This window comes from Argentina silus (genome assembly GCF_951799395.1).
Source record: "Argentina silus genome assembly, chromosome: 2".
Lineage (NCBI taxonomy): Eukaryota > Metazoa > Chordata > Actinopteri > Argentiniformes > Argentinidae > Argentina > Argentina silus.
In genome coordinates, this window is record NC_139656.1 from 26,603,208 (window position 1) to 26,625,271 (window position 22,064).

At 44.4% G+C, this 22,064-nt stretch overlaps 2 protein-coding genes across 4 annotated transcripts; both read right to left on the minus strand.

Annotated features, from left to right (window-relative positions):
* Positions 1 to 2,354: 2,354 nt before the first annotated feature.
* LOC310818062 (RNA-binding protein Nova-1-like) lies at positions 2,355 to 15,011 on the minus strand (the record flags this gene model as incomplete). Of its 3 annotated transcripts, none has more annotated exons than XM_083688822.1 (4): positions 2,355 to 3,414; positions 3,870 to 4,036; positions 8,568 to 8,711; positions 14,852 to 15,011. In XM_083688822.1, 4 exons carry the CDS (start codon positions 15,009 to 15,011, stop codon positions 2,392 to 2,394), a joined length of 1,494 nt encoding a protein of 497 aa, XP_083544948.1. In that variant the 3' UTR covers positions 2,355 to 2,391. The 3 variants fall into 3 exon arrangements, with proteins under 3 accessions (XP_083544948.1, XP_083544946.1, XP_083544947.1); XM_083688820.1 differs by having other exon boundaries at positions 3,783 to 4,036; XM_083688821.1 differs by having other exon boundaries at positions 8,568 to 8,771.
* Positions 15,012 to 16,176: 1,165 nt separating this feature from the next.
* On the minus strand, positions 16,177 to 20,274 carry kptn (kaptin (actin binding protein)). Its single transcript, XM_083665415.1, has 12 exons — positions 20,012 to 20,274; positions 19,743 to 19,825; positions 19,493 to 19,577; positions 19,100 to 19,154; positions 18,750 to 18,828; positions 18,498 to 18,571; positions 18,192 to 18,298; positions 17,809 to 17,931; positions 17,517 to 17,580; positions 17,013 to 17,148; positions 16,689 to 16,862; positions 16,177 to 16,532 (listed from the first exon to the last, which is right to left on the minus strand). The coding sequence occupies exons 1-12, from the start codon at positions 20,220 to 20,222 to the stop codon at positions 16,380 to 16,382; spliced, it is 1,344 nt and encodes a 447-aa protein (XP_083521541.1). The 5' UTR covers positions 20,223 to 20,274; the 3' UTR covers positions 16,177 to 16,379.
* Between the last annotated feature and the right edge of the window lie 1,790 nt (positions 20,275 to 22,064).

Below are 22,064 nucleotides of genomic sequence, written 5' to 3' on the forward strand. Positions count from 1 at the left end.
TTTGAAACGGAAAAGTAGGTCAGAATAAAATTCAGAATTGCTGTGCAGGAAAAATGTACGAGTAATTTAGGTATTTCAAAAGCGGTCGACTGTTGACTGATCAGTATGATATAAGAGACTTCCGTTAGTATGAGTATAGCAGCTTTCTGCTGTGCAGTACTGGTAAACAAAAAACGTCACAAGACGTCCCAAGATGGACGCTCTTGTGGAGATATTCCTTCGGCTCACTGCTCAGCTGGTTTGCTCTTAACAACATGCAATGCATGTGTGCCAGCTGTAGGCCTATTTCTTGTATAGATATGTACATCAAAATATGAACACTTGGCTCATTAGGGACAGACACACTTTGTGTTATGCCTCCATCATGTCTCACAGTGCAGTCATAAGACCCAGTGTACTCAAATGAAAACCATGGATAGCAGCACGGAAGCAAGCCAGGGTAATCTCGGTGTGTTTGAAAATATTCTAGACAATTACCCTCCCTGCCGTTTGCCAAACAATTTCCTTATACAATTTCGCCCAAACTTTGCTCCTTTTATGCACTACCGCTGATATTAAGCTAGCGTTAATGTCTGCTTTAGGGAAGATAACAGGCTGGACTGACCATCTGCAGAAACTGTTTGGCTCAATCTGGATTTTACTCTAATTGAGAAGGATGGTTCACAGAAAACTGAAAGTTGAGGCCCTTTTCCATTGTGACTCCCTTTCCTTCTCATTAGTGTCTGGCTCTTGACTATCAGCAAGGCTAGATGTTAAGAAATAGTCTCTTTGCTCTCAGACATTAGTTGATACACAGCTTCTTGACTGCTTTGTAGTGCTCCATCCCCCGGGGAACTTTCCTGGTAAGATGTTGCTTCAATTGAGAGGTAAGACCTCAAGCTGCATGTGTATACTGCTGTCTTCTCTCATAGATTTGATGCTTCGTCTCATGGGGTTTAATACAATTTCTATGTAAGAGTATGTCCCAAGGCAACATATCTATTGGCTAACTCAAAGTACAGGGCCAATTCATGACAATAAGATAAAGGATTTGTCTTAGATCAGTAACTACATTATTCTGTCCTAAACTGTCCACAGTGGCACAAGAAACAGTCTGCAATGGCAGCTAAAGGAGAACTGTGATTTTGTGGGTCTAAATATTAAGACTGACTTGTATCTCAACATGAAATACAGTGCTATTTTGTTAATGTAAAGGCAGAACTAGATCCCACAAACTACGGATGAGTGGACTACACTTTGAATTTTACAATCAAGGAGAGGAAGAATACTCTCCAAAGGGATTTTAATTTAGGTATTTAGATATGTCGTAGCACCAAAAGTAGGGTCTAGCAACTACACGTGTTTGTGTACTGTTTGTCTGTGGTTGTGTTTGAGTTTGTATGTCGGCATGTGTTAGCGTGTGTGGGGTTATCTAAGTGTGAGTGTCTGTGTGTGTTTGTTTATGTCTGTGTACATTCCTGTGTGTCTCCTCTACCCTCTCACATTGAACATTTGACCCCTGAACTATACTCGCATACAGTAAATGTGGAGTTCTGACTGGGTTTGAATTCTACATATAAATTCACTGTAACTCAATGTTTGATCCTCAAAAATAAAAAAGAACAATAATATTGTCTTTACATTCAGATCAACCTGAATTTACAGGTTTAAGTAATCTATAAGTGTTTGAATGAGACAATATCAATAAATAACTGATGAAAATAAAATGACAATAACCCAATTTTACAAACCTCAATTTAGATTGAGTGACACTTTGACAAAATGTCATAAATGATATAAATGTCAGCTAAGAATTTAGATTGCTGCCTAATGGTCTGAGATGACCCCTGGTGCTCGTCATGTAACCTCTTCCATGTAAACAATGCCGTCTGCATTGTGTACAAAGAGTGAGGTTAGCCAAAAAAGAAAAAGGCATAAGCAAAGGCTATATCTGCTCCTTTAGCTGTCTGGAACCTGAACTGACTCTCAACTCACCGGGAGCAGAGGTCTGCAACTGAAGCTGAAAACCAACTCAACAAAATAAGAGAAAAATAGGAGAACAAAAACCCAAAATAAACCCAGCTATGAGGTTTTTGAAGGAGGGTGAAATCGTGTGGCCTCACCCCTGGATCTGCAGCTTGGCAGTGGACCAGTTCAGCTTTACTCTGATCACCGTCATCAAAAGGACTTGACACAACTTTTAAAAAACATCAGGACTTCAGTCCTAAAAACACATTCACATATCACACACACTTATCTTGATTTTCTCTCCGCCTCCTCCTTTGTGATCCTCTCTTTTAATACTGAAATATTGAACGGATATTTGGACGTTTCCTTTTTTTCCTCTGTGACCCTCTTGATTCCTTTCTTTTCTCTGTCTTCATCCTTCCTTTCTTTCATCTTTTTTTCCTTTTAGCCCACCTTCTGTGGGTTGGTGGCACGCACGCCCTGCTCGTACGTGATCCGCTGGCTGATCAGATACTGGGCGGCTTGCGTTGCCGCGGGTGATCCCGTTATGGTAACTTTACGGTTCCGTGTGCCGGGGATGAACTCTCCCTTTTTGGAGATCTGGATGCGGGCTCCCGTCAGCTCCTGGTACTCCACCAGCGTTTTCCCTCCTTTCCCCAGGATGGCACCCACCAGGTTCTCGGGCACTGCGATCTCCACCACGTCCTTGGCCCCGTCGCCCAGCTTCTCTGTGGCCAGCAGGGAGGAGGCCATCAGCGGGGACGAAGCATTCAGGTAGCCGTTGGAGGCCCCCGTGGCAGCAGCCAGCGAGCCCAGGGAGAAGCCCCCGAGCCCCGCGGCAGGGTGGCCGGCACCGCCGGAGGCATCGCTGGCGTAGGAGGCCAGGAGGTTAGCGGCGGCGGCTGCAGCTGGGTTCGCGCTTGCCGCCACAGCAGCCAGGACACCGGAAGCGGCAGCAGGGTTGAGGCCCAGACCCAGGGTGTTGGTGTTATAACCATAGCTGGCCAGTGTGTTGAGGGCCGAGGTGATGGCCAGCAGGTCGTTGCCAGAGAAGCTGGACATTGCAGTTGGGAAGCCGCCCATGCCTGCCAGGCCGGCCTGGCCGAGGAGGCTGGAGGCAGTGGCGGCGGCGGCTGCAGCCGCGTTGGGCAGGACCTCGGCTGAGTTGGCGTAGGGGGAGCCGGTGGGGTTAGAGTTGGCCACTGGGCCGGAGATGTTGGAGTAGCTGATGTTGAGGCAGCTGCTGCTCTGAGGATCCTCCTGGATCTTCTGCACTATGATCTCCACAGCCTTCCGGTTCTGCTCGGGCTCCCCGCTGATGGTGACCACGCGCTCCTGCAGGTTGATGCCCTCGGGCTTCTGGGACAGCTGCACCCAGGCACCCGACTGCTCCATCACTGCCTTCACTGTGGCTCCGCCCTTCCCGATGATCAGGCCAGCCGTGCTATTGGGCACTATCAATTTAGCCTATAGAGAGAATGAGATAGAAATAGAGAGATTAAGAAGTTGGAAAGAGAGTTATGGAGAAAGAGAAAGACATCTCTCACTGAGTCTGCCATCACAGCCCCTGCTTTACTCAGCGGTTTGTTAATCCCAGGGGTTTAGGCTGCAGCTGCCGCCCAACTCCCTCTAACTGTGGAGGACCAGGGGTAAAAATAACCCCATGCCCTCACATTTTCCTGACCCTGCCAGGGTCTGTGGGTTAGACATCCAATGAGACAGGCCTCTGGCTGACAAGGTGTGTTGGAAATGTGTTCTTGCCATGTAGTGACCAGTGAACACATGCTCCTACAACTCCTCACGTCAACATTCTTATCCTACAGCATCAAACGTACGTGTTTCCCCTTGTGTATGTGACGTAGTATACTTTGTCTTGTCATTAGACATGACAGCGGCATGGTGTTCGGAGTTGACTGCCTCACCTGTTTGACGCGGTCAGGGTTGACTGTGGTCTGAGGTTGCAGTATGCTGACTGGCTCTGTTTTCTGGGCGCTCTGGGGCATCTCGCGGACTTTCTCCGCAATGAAGTTGTGGACGCCATTCAGCGCCTCGACTGTACCCTGTATCAGACACACACGTTCTGTGGTTCCTGTGTGGAAAGAGGAACAAAACATGATGTCACATTTTAGTGATCAGAAGGGCTCCCTGTTTAAATGAAGCTGACGGAAATTATTTCTCGACTGAAATGTGTTTGCTGAGGACATATAGAACAAACAATTGATAAAGTACAATTTGTTCCTAGTTGTACAAAGCAACCCCTAGAGAGTTATTGGTGCTAGAATATTATTCAGACAAAAATGCCTACATGTGGTTTGTTAACACAGTTTATTTTTACATGGGGGGCTAATTGCTAGCCTATTCCAGCTCCCTCCGAGTTCATTTACACGATCAAGAATAGAGCAGCTGAAAGAAAAAAAGACAAGCTCGGGTAACAAACCACGGGGGGACAAAGGATTCCTCCTAAATGATGTAACTCTTCCAGAGCTCAGGAATTCTGGGTCTGTCCTCCCTAACCCCCCCACCCCTCACCCCCTCTATAGACTCTTGCTTCTTCCAGGCTTCTTTCTACACCCCCGTTGTTGGCCCTACCGGAATTCCGTTGCCATGGTTAAGGAGCCGCGCCGTGGAAACAGGTGATGCAACAGTGTGTCCTTTCTACAGCCTGCATGCTTCTCTTTGACTCTCTCTCCCTCTCTTACCCCACCCCCCGCCCCTCTGCCTTGCTCTTTCTCTCTTTCCTTTTCACACATACACCCATAGTACTTTCATACCACCATCTTCAAATTAAACTTTATTGCATCTACCAATTACGAATATTATGACTCTTAAAAACATACAAAATGACTTGCTGGTGAGCAACAATCTGGTCAAATCCAGTCAGTTCCAGGGATGGTGTGGTATAGACACATTTCCCATGGTAGCAATAGAGTCTTCCTAACCTTCTAACTCAGGGGACTTCGCTCATGTTGGAAAGACCAGCTGGCCAAGACTGGCCTGTTAGTTTCCGGGCAACACTGCTCTAGCTTGGGCCATTTGTGTTCCATCCTATAATGTGATTCCATCTCCCCTTACAGGATTGGGTGACACAAACATCTGCCCGATAAGCACCTGTCGACATTCAGGAAATGTACTTCAGAGTTATCAAAACACACAGTCCTTGTCTGGGGAAAACACTCCAGGGTTTAATCAAAGTGGCCTTGAGGTTCTGACTGAGATCCAAACACTGACTGTTCCCATCTCTGAAGCCTGATATTCAACCATATTGTCTTTCACCAGTTATGTGGTGTGGACATAATATAGTCCCTTGGTTCCTATAGTCCACTGTGGGTATGTATCTCAATGTGCTACCAGGCATTGTAGACAGAGACTAAGAATTTCAAGGGCTAGCCCAGATAATTTGGTTGGGTTTGAGGTCCTGTAGGATGTCTGAGTACTAGACTATAGGTTATATTATGACCAGCTATAATGTGGGATCTGTTATGTGTGTGTAATAAAACCAACAATAAGTGTCTTTAATCTTACGATGGAGTCCTGGCACAATGTTTCTTCTCTCCAGGCAGAATGAAGAAGGACCTTGATTCTGGAGTCCAGTGGCCACCGTCCAAAGCCTTAGACTGCAGTTCTTTAACTGCAGAGGGCTATAAAGCCCGAACAACTATCTGCATTTTCCTCTGAATACTGAGAGGCGTTTTCAAAGCATTTCAATTAGATTACTTAACTTAACCTCGCTCTCCTGTTTGATGGAACTACTTCACCCAAAATGGACTGACTGGTGTCATTTTTCAGGGTGAGGTCAGACATTGTGTTTTTTCAGCTAATCGAAAACATAAGCCCCATATTTCTATGACATCATAACTTTTTTATCTGTCCGTACAGCACAGTAAGTAACTTTATATGCTAGCTGGGCTAACAGCCAGCTGCACAAAGGAGGGAGTCTGGAGTTTTGCTTCTAAGATTTTTGCCCTCGAATCATAGACTAACACAGCTTTATTTGCAGCTGCTGTGTACTGTGTGTGTGTGTGTGTGTGTGTGTGTGTGTGTGTGTGTGTGTGTGTGTGTGTGTGTGTGTGTGTAAGCGCACGTGTACACTATGAGTGCACAGTATGTCCTATGCAGGCCTGCTTGGGGTAATTTTGTCATGCAAGGTGTCGTTAAGGATGCGATCAAATAACAAAACGCGGGTTGGGTTGAGTGTGTTACTAGGCAAACCTGCAAACAAAACTCTGGAGAGACGGCTCGATGCCATCTTATTTAGCTATCTAAACTATCAAGTACTATAAGAAAAACATTAGGAGAGAGAGAAGGAGGGGAGGAAGAAACTTGGCGTGTGTGAGAGCAGCTTGAGTACAGCTGGGGCAGGGTCACATCCAGCGAGAGAGAGAGATTGAAACAGGCTATTTCTGGGCCTGCCCCCTTGTCCCCTCCCTCACACACAATCGTGCATCATCCACACCCTTCACTATCTCCAGCCATTCATCTCAGGCCACCACAACAGGGCCCAGTTGTACAGATCCCATCAAGGCTCCTCCATTCACGGTCTCATGTCTTACACTGACTGATGGGAGACATAAGGTGGGTGGGATTCTTTAACCAAGCTATCGCTGAGCAGGCTGCTGGGGGACATGGCTCTGTCTATTTGTCTCCTGCAGTGTGTCGTTGTACTGTATGCAGAGTGAGCTCAGGCTGATAAATGGTGAGGGGGTGAGCTGTGTGTAATGGCATTAACATAACATGTTAGCACAGGTCTCACATAACGCAACAGCGTGAAGGTAGAGGAAATAACTCCTAGTAAAACACCAATCTCCTCAGTGTTTACAGTTAGTTATTTAGAAAGGATAAATCTCAAAAGGAAGAAAAAAAGCCCACACAAGTAGCAGCATCTCCAGGTAGAACGTTAAAAAAAAAAGAGTTTCATGTGTTTAGCGTGGGTTATTGTCTTTTAATCCCAGGGTTATTGTCTTTTAATCCCAGGGTTATTGTCTTTTAAAAATAACAGCTGCAAATGCTTGTCTATCTGGTCCTGGAGTGGAGTTCTAGCCCATTGTGCAGTGTAGTAGTTTAATTTTACTTTGGGGGGCCCTAGCACCACCCAATCAAATCCCTGCCAGCACCCTTTCCCTGAACTGCTCTCCTCACTCATCACAATAATGAGGAGGGGGAGGGGCAGAGCAGGTGGTGGCCTATCAACACATCTATGACCCAGCGGAAGAGAGAGAGGATACAACAGCACAACTGCTTTCATGTGTTCCTACCTAAACAAGTAGTGCTATTTATTCCATGCAACAGCTAACTACTACATGTTCGGCATCCTGTTGTATTTGTTGATGAATCCAGTCAAACAGAAGTATTTTCGGGGGGGAAATATTCTAAGTACAGAAGACCCTAAAAAAATAGGTTTATTATGCGTCTGTTCTGTGCCAAGGTTTGGTCATACTTTGCCAAGGTTCAGTCAAAGCATAATATATCACGCCTTCCTCCGTTCGAAAAATAGGCCATATTAGAGCCATGTTGTACAGTTTTCTGCAGGGCAGTATAATCTCTCTTTTCTACATATAGCTAATTTCAGAGTGCAATATCACTCGGAATTGGCAGAGGTTGGGGGACAGATTCTTTTTCATTGACATAATCTAGATAGCCATTTAGAGGCAAAAATGTAGTCCTGGAGAACTATTTTCCTCTCTGTAATATTTTTATATAATTGTTTGCTTGAGGCAAGCAGAGAATTTACTATAAGTCATCTTGTGTGAAAAAAAACCGGAGGGAAAAGCAGTGTGCTCATTCCTCTCCATTTACGTCTCTGTGAGCCACTGACAACATGCTTTTAATTTCGCTGTATCACAGTCGATATCCGATCTGTATAAAATGATTGAAAACCAGTGTTACCAGTACAACAAAACAGGGATCATTTAGTTCCATCAGTTATCAGAGTCTGATCAGACATCTGGACCTAATCAACAGTGAGCAGCTCAACACCTGTTATATTTCAGCAGGTTGAAGCCTCCTCAGGCATGAAGGACATACAGTACACTTTTTTTAGACTCGGGAATTTCTGTTAGAGGACAAGATGCTTCAGCACCAAGCAGAGAGAGCTGTGACCTCCATCACATAGGGGTCATTGAAAAACATGACCGTCTTTTTCAATGTGGCCACACTGTTTCCAATAAGAACCTTTTCGATGACTGGTGCTTTCAGTGTACCCTTACATGTCCTCGACATAAGAGAATGTGCTCTCTATCTCAAAATAAAATGGCAGCCAGGCAGCTACAAGGGAAATTGATTAAATGCAGTTCTTGCATTGTACCAGAATGAAGAATGATTGTTCTTCTGGGGAATACAGACTTCGCACAGAAATTGGATTGGCTCCCTGCTAAGAGTGCAGCCAAATTGAAAGAGAAATTGCTTGTAGCTTTAAATGCTACTCCTGAGTCAATAACAGCTGTAGCATCTGCATGGGTCTGTTGTCTGCCTAGAGAGCTCTTGAAGCTTGTCAGGTGTCAAGGTTGGGGTTTTACCTGCAGTCCCTGGTTGGCGAAAATTGGGGAATATGATGGTTTTGGAGACTCTTACCTGTCTAAGCCTTTATATTGGAACAATGTGAAGGATAAGGGGAGCCCTCTTACCTGGGTAGAAGTCTTTGGATTTGGACAGCTTGATAGTGGCGCCCGTCTCTTTCTGCAACTGTACGATGGTCTGGCCGCCCTTGCCAATTATAGAGCCGGCCGCATAGCTGGGGATCAGCACCTTCAGGAAGTACTCACCCTCCTCTGGGGAGGGAGACAGGCACAGGCAGGAAGAGGGGTCAGAGCTACTGTAGTAAAGACGCTCTACACATCATATACACCATACTGCAACCTAGACGCCCCCCAAACACGCCTGCTCTGGCATTCACTATGTATTCTTATTCACTCTTGGATTCAATATTTCACAATAGGAATGTATAACTGTCACATGCATTGCATACACTTGAGTAGGTAGCCACATATCTTATTGTCAAACTTCCATGCTGAGGGGGAGGTATCTAGAGGGTTATATTTCATTTTGAGTGTCAATCTTTGTAGCCTCCAGTCCCACATTTTATCAGTTTGGTGACACGTTCTGTGTTCTGTCCCAGATTTTCTGTGGAGTAAATGCTGACCTCCTTTCCAGTTTGCAGAGGTCTAATTTTAACTGTTTTCAAGGAGTTTTAGTTTCCTTTTAGAATCCTCTGACAAAATTTTTAATTCAAGGTTCAAATCAATCCACGTCTAACATTTTCAATCATTAATCAATCCGAGAGACAAGGGCAAGCACAAGTAGCATCAGAAAAATGTCAAAATGACATATTGTAATAGGGAATATTACTCACAGAGGACTATGTATGGTAGAAACACATAAAACGGTCATATGCTTGCAGTGCATGAAATCCAATACAGTGTGATCCTGAGTAATGAGTGGAAGTGATGAGAGCATATGGGACACAAATCCCTCAGATTTGTTAAAGTGGGTACTGCCAAGACTGACTCTTATCTCCTCCATTTCGGAAGGGGTCTCAATGGCTTACAGTGTTTTGTATCAGTCCGTGATTGACAGCAAGTCAGTTCAAAGGATTGGCCAGCCAAACATTCTGTTCTTCCATTAAACTGAGAAAGTTCCTCTACCTATATGTAGTGGCTTAATCAGGACTTCAGCAGCAAAGTGAGCAGTGTGTGTCAATCCAGACAAACCCTAACACAGTGAGAGGACTAACCCAGAACAAACTAATCAACCACATATCGGGATTGGATGTTGCGTGAATATAACCAACACTTGGGTGTGCTACGCCACACATACGTTATCAAAATAAAAGACAGACATATCCCAATATTACCCTCAAAATCTAGATAATAGTAAATCATTTGTCATACATGCTGGTATGTACCAAAAAATGATCAACATTTTCTTTTACATTTATTTTTACGATGGAATGACATCACTTTGGGACCTCTTCAGTAGCCATACTAGCAGCAAGGATGACGTCATTCCACTACGAATGGATGTTTAAAGTACTGTCCACTCCGTATCTATGTACATGAAAAATCTATATAATACAAACCAGCACTGAAATGGATGGCGATATCGATTATATAATGATGATAGCGATAATTTTTGAATGATGCCAAGGTTTTGGGTTTGTGAGTGTCGTCACATCTTTTGCTTCATGCGGGGGGGATAAATGTGGGGGCTCATCCAGAGAGGCAGGGATGATGGATGTAGGTCTGCACACTTAGATCTCCCTATGCTAAGGCTGACCTTCTGTTTGCCTCTGTAATGCGCTCATTAGATCCACATCTTAATGAACATGACACTGTGACATCCAGGGATTTCACACTCAGCCTACATGTCAGCTATGTTCCTGATTCCATTAATATGCCTCTCATGTTCCATTTGGGCTTTGATTGTTTTGCTTGAAAAGCTGTCACCGACGCTTTCGAATACGGCAATGACGTTATTGTTTCTCAAACCCCAGGTCAATTAGATTACATTAAAGTTACCTTGGTCCAAAGGACCCTCCTTGCTGCTCACGCATTACTCTGTATTCTACATTTCAATGAAAATTCTCTCCATCTTCAACATGGTGAGCCCCATCAACATATATATGCTGTAAATCACACTAATGACTCTCCAAGAACATCAGTAGTACTTCTATAAATCAGAGAGAAACCATTATAACGGCATCACACTATGACAAGAACCACATTCATTCATTTAAGGCCCCTTTTCGGCTTGGATCTCTGCTTCATACTCCAGACATCTCCCCCTTTCAAGGAAAAAAGCGTATGACAATAAATGACCTTGGTGAAAAAGAAAAGATCATGGCCCATACATTGGTATTGTATTCATTAAGCTTCAGACTCTGTGATACTGGCAGAGGACAAATGTTACCAAGGCTACTCAGTCAAGACAATCTGAACAATGGGGATCGAAGAGTCAAACCGTCCTCTGTAGGACCGCCGTTGGCAGGCAAGCACAAACCCCTATGTCTCTTAAACCAGTGGTAACCCAGCAGGAGAGCATGCTACTGAGATTCCCTCCATTGCCTTCACAGCAGCGTTTGCTGTCATTAGTCAATAATTAATTCAGTCCTAGCGTCTGAAATCACAGTAACAGGTTTCAATGGCGTCATGTGGTAGAGTAAACATGGCAATCTGTTGCTGCAATTCACCAGGGAATGGGAGCAGTGGGGCAGGTTGGGGAGCTAAGCCAGTGGGGTGTGAGTTCAAACCCCCCGATCCAATACTGAAGGGATGGCTTGGAGGAGAGACATGGACACTGAGCCAAACGTGTTTAGTGAAATCACTCAAGGGGGGTGGGTCAGGAGGAAATGCCTTGTGACCACCCCCCCCCCCCCCCCCTCCTCCTCTTCACTACCCCTCCAGATACCCACTCTGCATTTCAATAGACCAACCTGCCGCTGACAGCCAGCAAGGACGACGGAACAAAACGTGCAATAATGAACCGATGAGATTTACGTGCACGATATACAAAGAGTTATGCATGATAAATGAATTCAACAAGTCAAACAAAAAGAGTTTGGCTCTTACCCATTCTGAGATCTGCTGGTTAAAATCCTCTGTCAGATCGCCATCAATGCCGGGGCACAATCTCTAAAGGGTACCTTAACATTAGGCTCGGCATAGGTGCAATGGTGGCGTTGAGGAATGCGGCCGGTCAACCTTTTTCACCAAGGTCTAATACATCAGTGGGTGCAAAAAAAAGATTTCACCGCAGCATCCAAGCCATGCCTGCAGCTGGCCAGAGCCTCAATTGTCTGAGAAAATGCTAATGCAGGCTCTCAGTGTTTTCAGTGAAAGACGCCACGCATTGTTCAAGCCTGCACCGGTTTGAAGGGGGGGGTCTTCCCTGCCGCATCACCCTTTTCACTGCTCTCATCCATATTCATCGAGTGGCCCGTCCGTCTGCAGTAGCGTGGAGGACTGACACCTCGCCTGGCCAATCAGCAACCTCCTCCCCCCCAGCGCGTCATGTCCCCACCCCCCAATGCCTGTCCAAAAAAAATGGAATTTTCTCCCCCACTCCGCCTCTTTTGACGCAGCACTATAAAGCGTAGCAGCCCATTCACTTTCCTTTTTAGTGGAAAATGACAAAGGCGAAACGAGCCATGGGGTTGGTTTGTGTGTTAAATGGGAGAGAGCGTGGGGTGACCTTGAGCGATGGATGAAGAGGTGTGTGGACGCCGTGAGTGGATGATGGAGGAGGTGGAGGAGGAGAGGAGTGATCTGAGAGAGCGCGCCGAACGCCACCCCCCTTTCCCTCCTCTCCTCTCCTACCCCCCTTTCCCTTAGACGGCCATGTTTTAGAGGGCGGGGGGGCTCATCAACCACTGCAAATGGCAGTGCCGCAGAATGGTGGAGGGGGGCGACGAAACCAATCACTACGCCTATAAATCTTATAGAGAGGTATCCTACGTGTGTGTGTGTGTGTGTGTGTGTAGAGTAGGGGAGGGGGTGGTTGGCTCCGCTCAATAGCCATTTCCAGGGAACCTCTAGAAACACAAGTCCCATTTGCCTAACTGCTTTCATTTTCAAGATTAATACCCAATGTCTTTAAATCACAGAGCAGAACTGTAGTATTTACAGAGGCCCATAAGCTTCTGGACGAATGTCTTTCAGTAAATTCAACCCATAAACCAATCACATTCATTGTGTCGCCAGTGCTCACCGGTGTACATAAGCATTATCTTCCTATAGGCTTCTCTCTCTCTCTCTCTCTCTCTCTCTCTCTCTCTCTCTCTCGCTCGCTCTCTTTTTCTCTCTGCCACCTGGCAAATTCACAGTCCACTCACGTCACATCGCTCTGCAAGGGCACCTGTGTCCTTCTCACAAAAAACCCCACCAGCTCACATTCCTGTGCCAACCTTTCCATTAGCAACATTACCATATCATACCTAATCCTACAGCTACACAGGCTTAGAAAACGGGTGCGAGCCAGCAACAGGGGCTCAGGACATGGGTAATTACTGTCTAAATTAGCATGAGCGATGAATGAAAGAGATGTTCAATTTGAGGAGAGGAGGTACTGCTGATAAAAAAGAAGCTATTCCTCCTCATCCAGTTTGGCTGTAATTCTCACAACCTGTGCCTGAAAGCAAAGTAGACGCACAGCAGTAAATAGCAGTGCTTCTGCCCATTATGGTAACTGCCAATCATGTTAATGTTTAACAGGAACCGTATGATCAATATCAGACACAGTCAGGAGGTATGTAATGGTTAGAAGGATTTACTAAACCAATTACCAAACAAGACGTAAGATATACATATGTAACAGTGCACATATATTATAAATATATGTGAAACCTAATAAGATAATGATTTAACATACAAAAACATGACTTGACTATAAAACACACTTAATAGATTATATATATTTTGACAGTTGTAGAGGTTGTGCAGTAATAGTCTACAATGAGGGCTCTAGTCTGCTCATCACAGTGTTATATCACAGAGATTAACTTCACAGACAGTCTCATTACAAGGAGAGAGGTGAGACCTGGTCTCTCCACCTCCATCTCATCTAATGTGTTACCTGTGATGACAGGTTATTACTGTAGTGATATATTGTGACTAGTTATCGGTTGTTATTATCAGGTTTTAGCTAATAGCATTCTTTGATAATTATAGTCGAAAGCCAGACAAAGCCAACTGGTACACCAGATAGTGAATAATACAGAGTATTCTCTGCTGACATACTATTACCATAACACATGGAATAAGTGGTCCCCATGAGCTGGTCTACCGCATACTGATCAAAAGCTGGAGACAAGACTTGCCTTGACAAGGATTAATGTATCTACCATCACCATCCCAAACACCCTCAATCTTATAACTAAAATGTCACTATTCTCTTTAGATGAATCTGGCAAGCATGTGCGCAACACATTGCAGGCTCTTTGTTTGGGTTGGGTACTTGTGTGTTTCCATCTAAATGACAAAATCAATTCATATATTAACACAAGAAAGCAACACAAATAGGTTTGTCCCAGGGAGGTAGTATATTTGTGTGACACTCTGGTCTGTCAGTTTGCTGGTGCTGCAATTGGAGCTGGCATAAGGGGATGTAAAACCATGGTGGTTTAGGTTGAAAACATAAAACTGTTACAGTGGTCGTAAAAGTGGCTTCATATCTAAATGTTTTCAGGAAACCAGTGCTTTCAAGAAGAGCCTGTGATACAGAAGGCCTAGCCTTAGAGCGTATCGATTCTGAAGGCCTAGACTTAGAGCATATTGATTTCTGTTGTAAAGGAATCAACATATACAATTATAAGGGGACAGCATGGAAGAAGGATCAAAAGTTACATTTACAGTACGCAGAGTGTTGCTTCTCCAAATATTTCAACTGTATTAAAATGTCAGTTGTTTTGCTTGATGGTATTGTTCTCAATTCCTATAACTACCCCACACAGAGCGTGTGCCTTCAACTCCATCAATTTTCCACTAAATAGGAAACGTCATACTGAATCTCCAGATGTGCAACATAAAGGGGTGATCGGGTTCAGAGCTGACAGATGCCAACTATCACTTCACTCTTGTCACTCAAGGCAATCAGAATCGCTTCTTTTCAGGCATATGTGTGATGTATCCGAGAAAAATGTGTAATTCAAGTTAAAGTTGCAATGCTTTGAAACAGAGTATGCTTGAACAACATATAAGTAGCCTATGTTGTATCTATAATGCACCAATGAGTGATATATTGCACCAAAAACAGCTGCTGTGACATTTCACTGTTAAACTGTCTCTATTAAATTATATGGGGTGATGACAAATTAAACATTCACATCAAAGAGGCCCTGCAACATGAGTTACAGTTCGACACGCAGGAGACAATGTGCTGATAAGGTGTCGATAAAGGCCACTATCTCTTCTCTTACCTCCCGTGTTTGTGCGCTTGGTACAACTGGCCTCTTCGGTCGGAGTTTCCAGCGGTCGTTTACGGGAGTCGAGTGGATCCGACTCCATGTGCTGTTGTTGACTGTGATGGTGAGGATTCGAGAAAATCCCGTTTTGTTCAACTGCTCCACCGGCCATCATTTTCCGACCAGTTTGTATTCAATTTGCGTTATTCCACGGCGCCCTCACCACATTACATGGAGTGCGAAAGCGAGTTGTGGCCAAATGGTCAAGTTTTCTCCGGTTTGAATTAAAATGTCTTCACCTTTTCCCGTTCAGCAACACCAAAATGACATGAACAGCGCATTCGGTCCAGCTTGTTCTCGACTCGCTGACTGTTGGCTGATCGAGCGTCACAGAAGCTAAATATAAAAATCCATTGAGTGAAATGCATTCATTAGCGCGCTCTTGTCACTTAAAAAGCTTTGTGTTCAGTAATTATCCTCTTGCCAGTTATTCATACGAAACAATCCCATTAGAGTCGCTTAACATAATGTGTGTTAACTCGCTGCCGAACTATGAAACAGGTAAACAATTGAAGATTTGAGCAGAACAATTGCTAAAAAAATGTTTGTTTTTCTGTCATCTTCACGCCATCTTCCGGGATGAACATGTACAGTAAGTCCGCAGCATGTCGGTGTCTGATAAGCACAGCTTTTGTTTTTGAGGTCTTTGAGTGTAAGAGGGAAATATTTTTTTTTGAGAGCTCTCAAGTGGACCACACTGCCGCTGACCGGTGAGGGAGGAGGTGAACGGGCGGCGGGGGCATCTTCTGCTGTCAGGAGGCAAGCTGACGTCACATGGATCAGCATCCACCTTGGGCTGGCTTCACAAATGTTTGCCTCTCCACTCTGAAATTCTAGATCTATGGGACCCTAGTCTACATAATGATCATACTGGAATGTTTCATTTGATGTCTGTCTTAGTTTGCAATGGTATTGAAGTGTAGCCTACAGTAATTACAAAAAGTCTCTCTAGACAGTAAACAAACAAACATATGGCAGACTTCTCTCAGACTTCTGTTCAGAATTGTTATGGAAGGTTGGTGAATCTTTTCCAGATTTGGTGGCAGTGCAAAATTGCCTCTCCACTCCAAAATTCTAGATCTATAGGACCCTAATCTACATAATGATAATACTGGAATGTTTAATTTGATGTTTGCAACAGTAATCACAAAAACTCTCTAAACAGTAAACAAACAAACATATGTTCAGAATTGTTACAGACGGTTGGTGAATCTTTTCCAGATAAGGAGTCCTGGCAACAGACATAGCAAGTTTCAAAATGTTCCTGGCAGTAGACCTACTGTAAATCACCTTCAACGTTTAATTTATGATGTACTTTTGTAGACGACTTTGGTGAATAAAACATCACGATTAAATAAATAAATTGTCAACTTGTATATACACTTGGAGCAACTAGGAAACTAGTTGAAACCTAAAGCGTGAATGCATCATCGTAAAATTGTCAGTATTGTTGGCACAGGTTACAAAAATGTACAGGTGGTTCTTAAATTGATGGTGCCTGCTTCTCACTGGCTGCCATACATCTCTCTTCAGTCTCCTGACCTGTGATTGGCTGGACCTCGGAACCTGTAGTCAGCATGGAAACCATTTTGGCCAGTCTCTGAAGAACCAAATCTGCAGTGCTGGTTAGACTGTGCTGGAGAGAGGAAGATAGGAGAACAGATGGAGAAGTAGAGAGAGGGATGAAAGGAAGTGATGATACATATGTGTCTTTAATATATCCATATGGTCTACTGCCATATGCACCTTTAGTACAGTGTATGCACTGCGCTTTGGCTTTATGTGAATTTACCTGCAGTATGTGCAGTCCCTTTAGTGTGAGAATGGCCAGCTCCCTCAGCCCATCCCCAGTCAGGTCCAAGTAGATGATGGACAGCAAGGGACTCTTGAAGCTCCGCCTCCACAGCAGTTGGAACGGTCCCCCTGTCCCTCTTATTGGTTGCTGGAATTTATAGCAAAGCAGCTCCTGTATGGCAGAGAGGTATAGGCGGCCCTGCTTCATCCTGGTCACAATGTGAACTTTGAACAATGTTTGTATTGTGTCATCTCACTCCAACACAGTGATGTTTTCTGCTCATAGCTGTAGTGTCCTTTATGAGAAGTCCAGTCCACTGACCTGTCCATAGGTTCCCAGTAGCACCTCTTTCTGTCCGTCAAAGTCCACGTCTATGACCAGCGCACAGAGCACCGCGTCACACTGGTCACTCTCTGAGAGACATGCAGGACGAGCCATACCGTACTCCTGGACGTCTCTGAGAACACAACACACTGACCACTCACTAGACTATCTTAGACCATACTACCACTCACTGACCTTAGACCATACTGACCTTAGACCATACTGATCTTAGACCACACTGACCTTAGACCACAATGATCTTAGACCACACTGACCTTAGACCACGCTGACCTTAGACCACGCTGACCTTAGACCACAATGATCTTAGACCACACTGACCTTAGACCGTACTGCAACTCAGTGGACACAATTACCACCACTAAATATAATATCCTGACCGAGAGTATAATACTCTAACTTAGAGGTAAATACAAAAGTATGACTGCATGAAAGCTCACTTCAATAAAATGCAGGAGTCTCTAATAAGTTGCTGACACTGACCTGTACACGACAGCCATCTCTATTGTGCTGGTTACCAGGAGATTGTAGCCTTCGATCTCAACACCTGAGAACAGTGGGGGAGGCATAAATGCACTAGTCTTCAATGAATCAATCACATGCTATAGTCACACTGTGTTTTCACAATGACTGTCATGATCAGCACTCCCCTTTGTGCATATAAAACTGTATTAACAATGAGCCTTTTCCATGTTTCAGATCCAAGATAGACAGGGGCAGAGGGCAGGGAACAACTTCTTTGAATGAAACGCAGCCAAAGGCAACTTATACATACTGTCTTCTTCCCCCTCTCTGACTCTGTCAGTGGCCTGGTCCGGCTCAGCCCGGGAGTGCAGTGGGAAGAGCAGAACCGTGGAGATGGGACTGTCCTGCTGCACGCGCCAACTCTGTAGAACCTCTGACACACACAGACATTTTGTCATTTTGTGGTTCCATTTTTTTTGTAAATCATTACATCAATATGACCATTTCTGCTTTGTCACTGAAGTCAAGACACTGTGAAACAATGATAGGATTAACCGTAAGGTGGAAGAGAGTGCGAGTCGGGGTAGTGGTAGAGTCAGAGTAAGGTGACCGGTGAGTGTATGCGCCATATCCTGACTCACCAGGTCCAGTCTGGTCCACCAGAGCCAGCCCCACACAACCGTTCTGACTCACCAGGTCCAGTCTGGTCCACCAGAGCCAGCCCCACACAACCGTTCTGACAGCCAAATGCAGAGAGACGACGTCCCCCGGGGATACTCAGCATATCCAGCCATAACACACTGCAGAGAGGGAGGGGAGAGGGAGAGAGAGAGAGAGAGAGAGAGAGAGAGAGAGAGAGAGAGAGAGAGAGAGAGAGGCACACACACACATCAGAAAAATAGAGAGAGATTCACAAGACAGACAAGATACAGAAATGTACACACATTCTCTCTCTCTCTCACTCACACACCCTAGAGACAGAGAACAACAATAACTCACTTGCTGGGAAGTTCTTGTAGCTCAGGGAAGAGTCTCTCCACTGGCTGCTCTTCAAACTGGTGAAGTGAAGCATTCTGGCAGGAAAAGGAGAGGGTCACTCTAGATAGCTATAATGTTAAAAATGTAGTCTCCCATCACACAGTAAAAAAAAAGAAAGAAAAAGAAGCTTATAAAATCATCCCCAAAGGTTCATCAAATCATCCCAATCACCCCAAACTACAAACACACAAGTTCCCACACACATCATCTTACTTCCTTGTAGAGGTGAATCCTCTGGTCGTGACCACTGAGCAGAAACACAGTCTCACTGCATCCATCTCCACACTGCACTCTATAACAATGTAATACTATTGTTAGAAATGCTATAACACGGTAACTTAGTGAGGAACACCCATCGTCGTTATTTCATAGTTTAATTATCGTTATTATGCATTCAGCATTATTCTAGCCTGCACACAACTGTATCGTGTAAACGTGACTTGTTTTATTGAGTGGCTCACGAAATACATTGTGCACTTGTACTGCTGTGTTGTAATGGAGTCTAATAACTGGGTAGTACAATTGTAAGGGGGCAAACTATTGTCACTGTGTGTAGTACTTACTCTGTATGGTAAAGCTGAAAGGGTGTAAACTGCAGCTCCAGGTTCAGGCAGCTCTCTATGAAACAGCACATTCATATGACACAGTCACTGTGTTTGTCAGTTGTTGTTGTTGTTGTTGTTGTTGTTGTTGTTGTTCTGTAGTCATTGCAGTTTTGTAATGTGATCATATTGTATTTTTTGTTATTTATTTTCATTTAGACCCCAGGGACCATATATACTGAAAAATGTATGCACTCACTGCAACGTAAGTCGCTTTGGATAAAAGCGTCAGCTAAATGGCATATATTATTATATTATTGATCGCCTAGGCGGCAGCTAATGGGGATCAGAGTAAATAATACAGTGAAAGTCAGACTGTGTGTTCTGTGTAAGTTGCAGCAATGGTAGACTTACGTGCGATGGACTCCAGGTTGAACTCTGACCCTGGCTCATAGTCACAGTAAATGTTGAGGAATGGAGTGGCTTTATCACCAGAGTCCTTGAGGTAAAAAAAAAATAAAAATAAAAAAAAGATGGAGGGATGTGAACATCACCAAGCAAATGATAAGGGAATGTACAAGACATTTTCAGTTACAACTGAGTCCTGTGTCAATTACAAAGTTACCCCGTCTCCGACATCCCTGTACCCACAAGAGAAACGTACCTTGATGAACGTTATGCCAACGACCAGCCCTCTGTTTGGCGGAGACTTGTTGAAAGCATCTATTGATACTATCTCTGCATCAACTGTGAGGGAGATGACATTTGTAGATAACATTGTGCATTGCCTACATGCATGGATACCATACCAATGCATAGGGATACACATTATGATACACATAATAAAATGTTTATTTCATGACGGGTGGGTTTTCACTTTACAACTAAATCCATGACTTGCCCTTGCTAATAATGTATTCTGATCGGCCTCACCTGGTATGTAGGTGAATTGAACCTCCTTGGCAACAGGTCTGATTTTCTGTTGGAGGTCTTGGTACCTGAAACACACTACTTTGCCTTTCAGTGTAGCAGCAAGTAGCTCATTTTCTCCTGCTTGACAGAGTCCGTACATGTTACTCTGGGATAAAAAGCGGCTGAAACTGTCCTCTACAAAGGGGCACGCTTCTTTAGCCTCCCGCAGCATTTTCGCTATGTATCAAACACACGTTTCTATGAGATATGGCCAAGGCGTCCACACGGACCTTCACACCCACACCAACTCCACATTCAACACATCCTGGTGTAGGAGAAGCTGTCAGTACCATTGACCAATCAGGAGAGACTGTAAACATTTTAGCAAATCATCATCGAGATATTTTAACTGACATAGTGTGCAGCCAGTGTTAGTTATCGAGATTTAACCAATCAGGCATCGAAAAGAAACACGCATATTGAATGAACAGGAAATAACTGTAAAGTAAAGTTAACTGCTGAAATACCACCAATTTTTAAATAATCGATTCGAAAATCTTTACTAAATTTGCAACGTGTAGCGAGCAATTTGCGTGCTCTATTGGCCCGCGCCCCAGAGAGTGCGGTCACTACATACTGTTTTTGGTTCGGTGCAGTGCAGTGCAGCTAAATCCACAAATGCCCTAGAATGTCACTTCGTTAACGCTACCACTAGGGGTCAGCACAAACTCAATCTTCTTGACAGACGCATCTGCTCCACCTGCAAGAGGACAAGGAGTCCTTGATATATGTCAATGTTTTATTTCGGGTGACCCATAACCCTAGCCATTACACCAAGAGGTAATCTTGATGATGTTGGTGTTGTGCCAACTAAGAGCACTCCACCCCCTTCCTCAGGGAGCATGTCCCAAATAACCTCTGGCCCAGAACTTTACTATTTCCTCAAGCCTTGCCTCTGTGGCATACTCCAATGCCCTCCTGGTAGTGCTATTCCACTGCTGACACCATGGTGGTGAATTTTGGGGCTCCAGGACAGTCCATCCAGCACAGGGTAGATACGGTGTAAGTGGGCGCTGTCCTTGTCCTTTATATGTATTTTAGATGTGCCGGGGGCCTCAGACCACCTGCTTTATGCTGATTCTCTCATACTGTTTAATGTATCCGTTTTTCAGTTTGCAACAGCCTCTAATCTTATTGTCCTCTTGTACTTATCATATTCCACATTCCACATTAGTTACTGCTACTGTTCAGCATTTGATCAGCCAGAGGAGGATGGGTCCTCCTGGATTCTGGTTCCTCTCAAGGTTTCTTCCTCTGAGGGAGTTTTTCCTTGCCACTGTGCCCTATATTTTTCACCCATCTGGGGAATTTTTTTTCCTTGGCTTACTCCTGCAGGTCTATGATTTGGTGTTAGATCATATTGTTGAAGCACTTTGTGAGATTTGTCTATGTAAAAAGCACTATACAAATAAACTTGATTGATTGATTGAATATCAGACTCACTGTGTTTGTCAGGCCTACATCATCTTAGCCATAGTCCCACACCACAGGGTCATACCAATACACAGTTGCTGGTGTTGTACTACGATGAAACACAGCAATATGACAAGATACGTTTTTGTATTGGCAAACTATACCTTGTAGATCCCCGTAGATATCAGACTACACCTCAGTATTGAACTATGCAACCTATCTGTGTGTGTCTAGCTCTGTGTCAGCTATAGTAGGTAGTGTTGGCTACACCATCTCACACATTATTAGAATGATTCTGCTATCCCATGTGCGTCATTGAGTCTTGTACATTGTGAGGGATCATACAGTGGAGAGTTCCTGTTGGTCTATATTCCTTCAGTTCAGGAATAGCTGTGCCACACTCCTGGTTCACCTAATACCACCTGTCTAATCTCCCAGCAGGATTACTGTCCACTACAATCAGTCATCTAGATTGTCACCTCAGACAACATCCTCTGACTCACACACACGTACACACACACACACACACACACACACACACACACACACACACACACACACACACACACACACACAGAGATGCCCACATATACAGTATCCC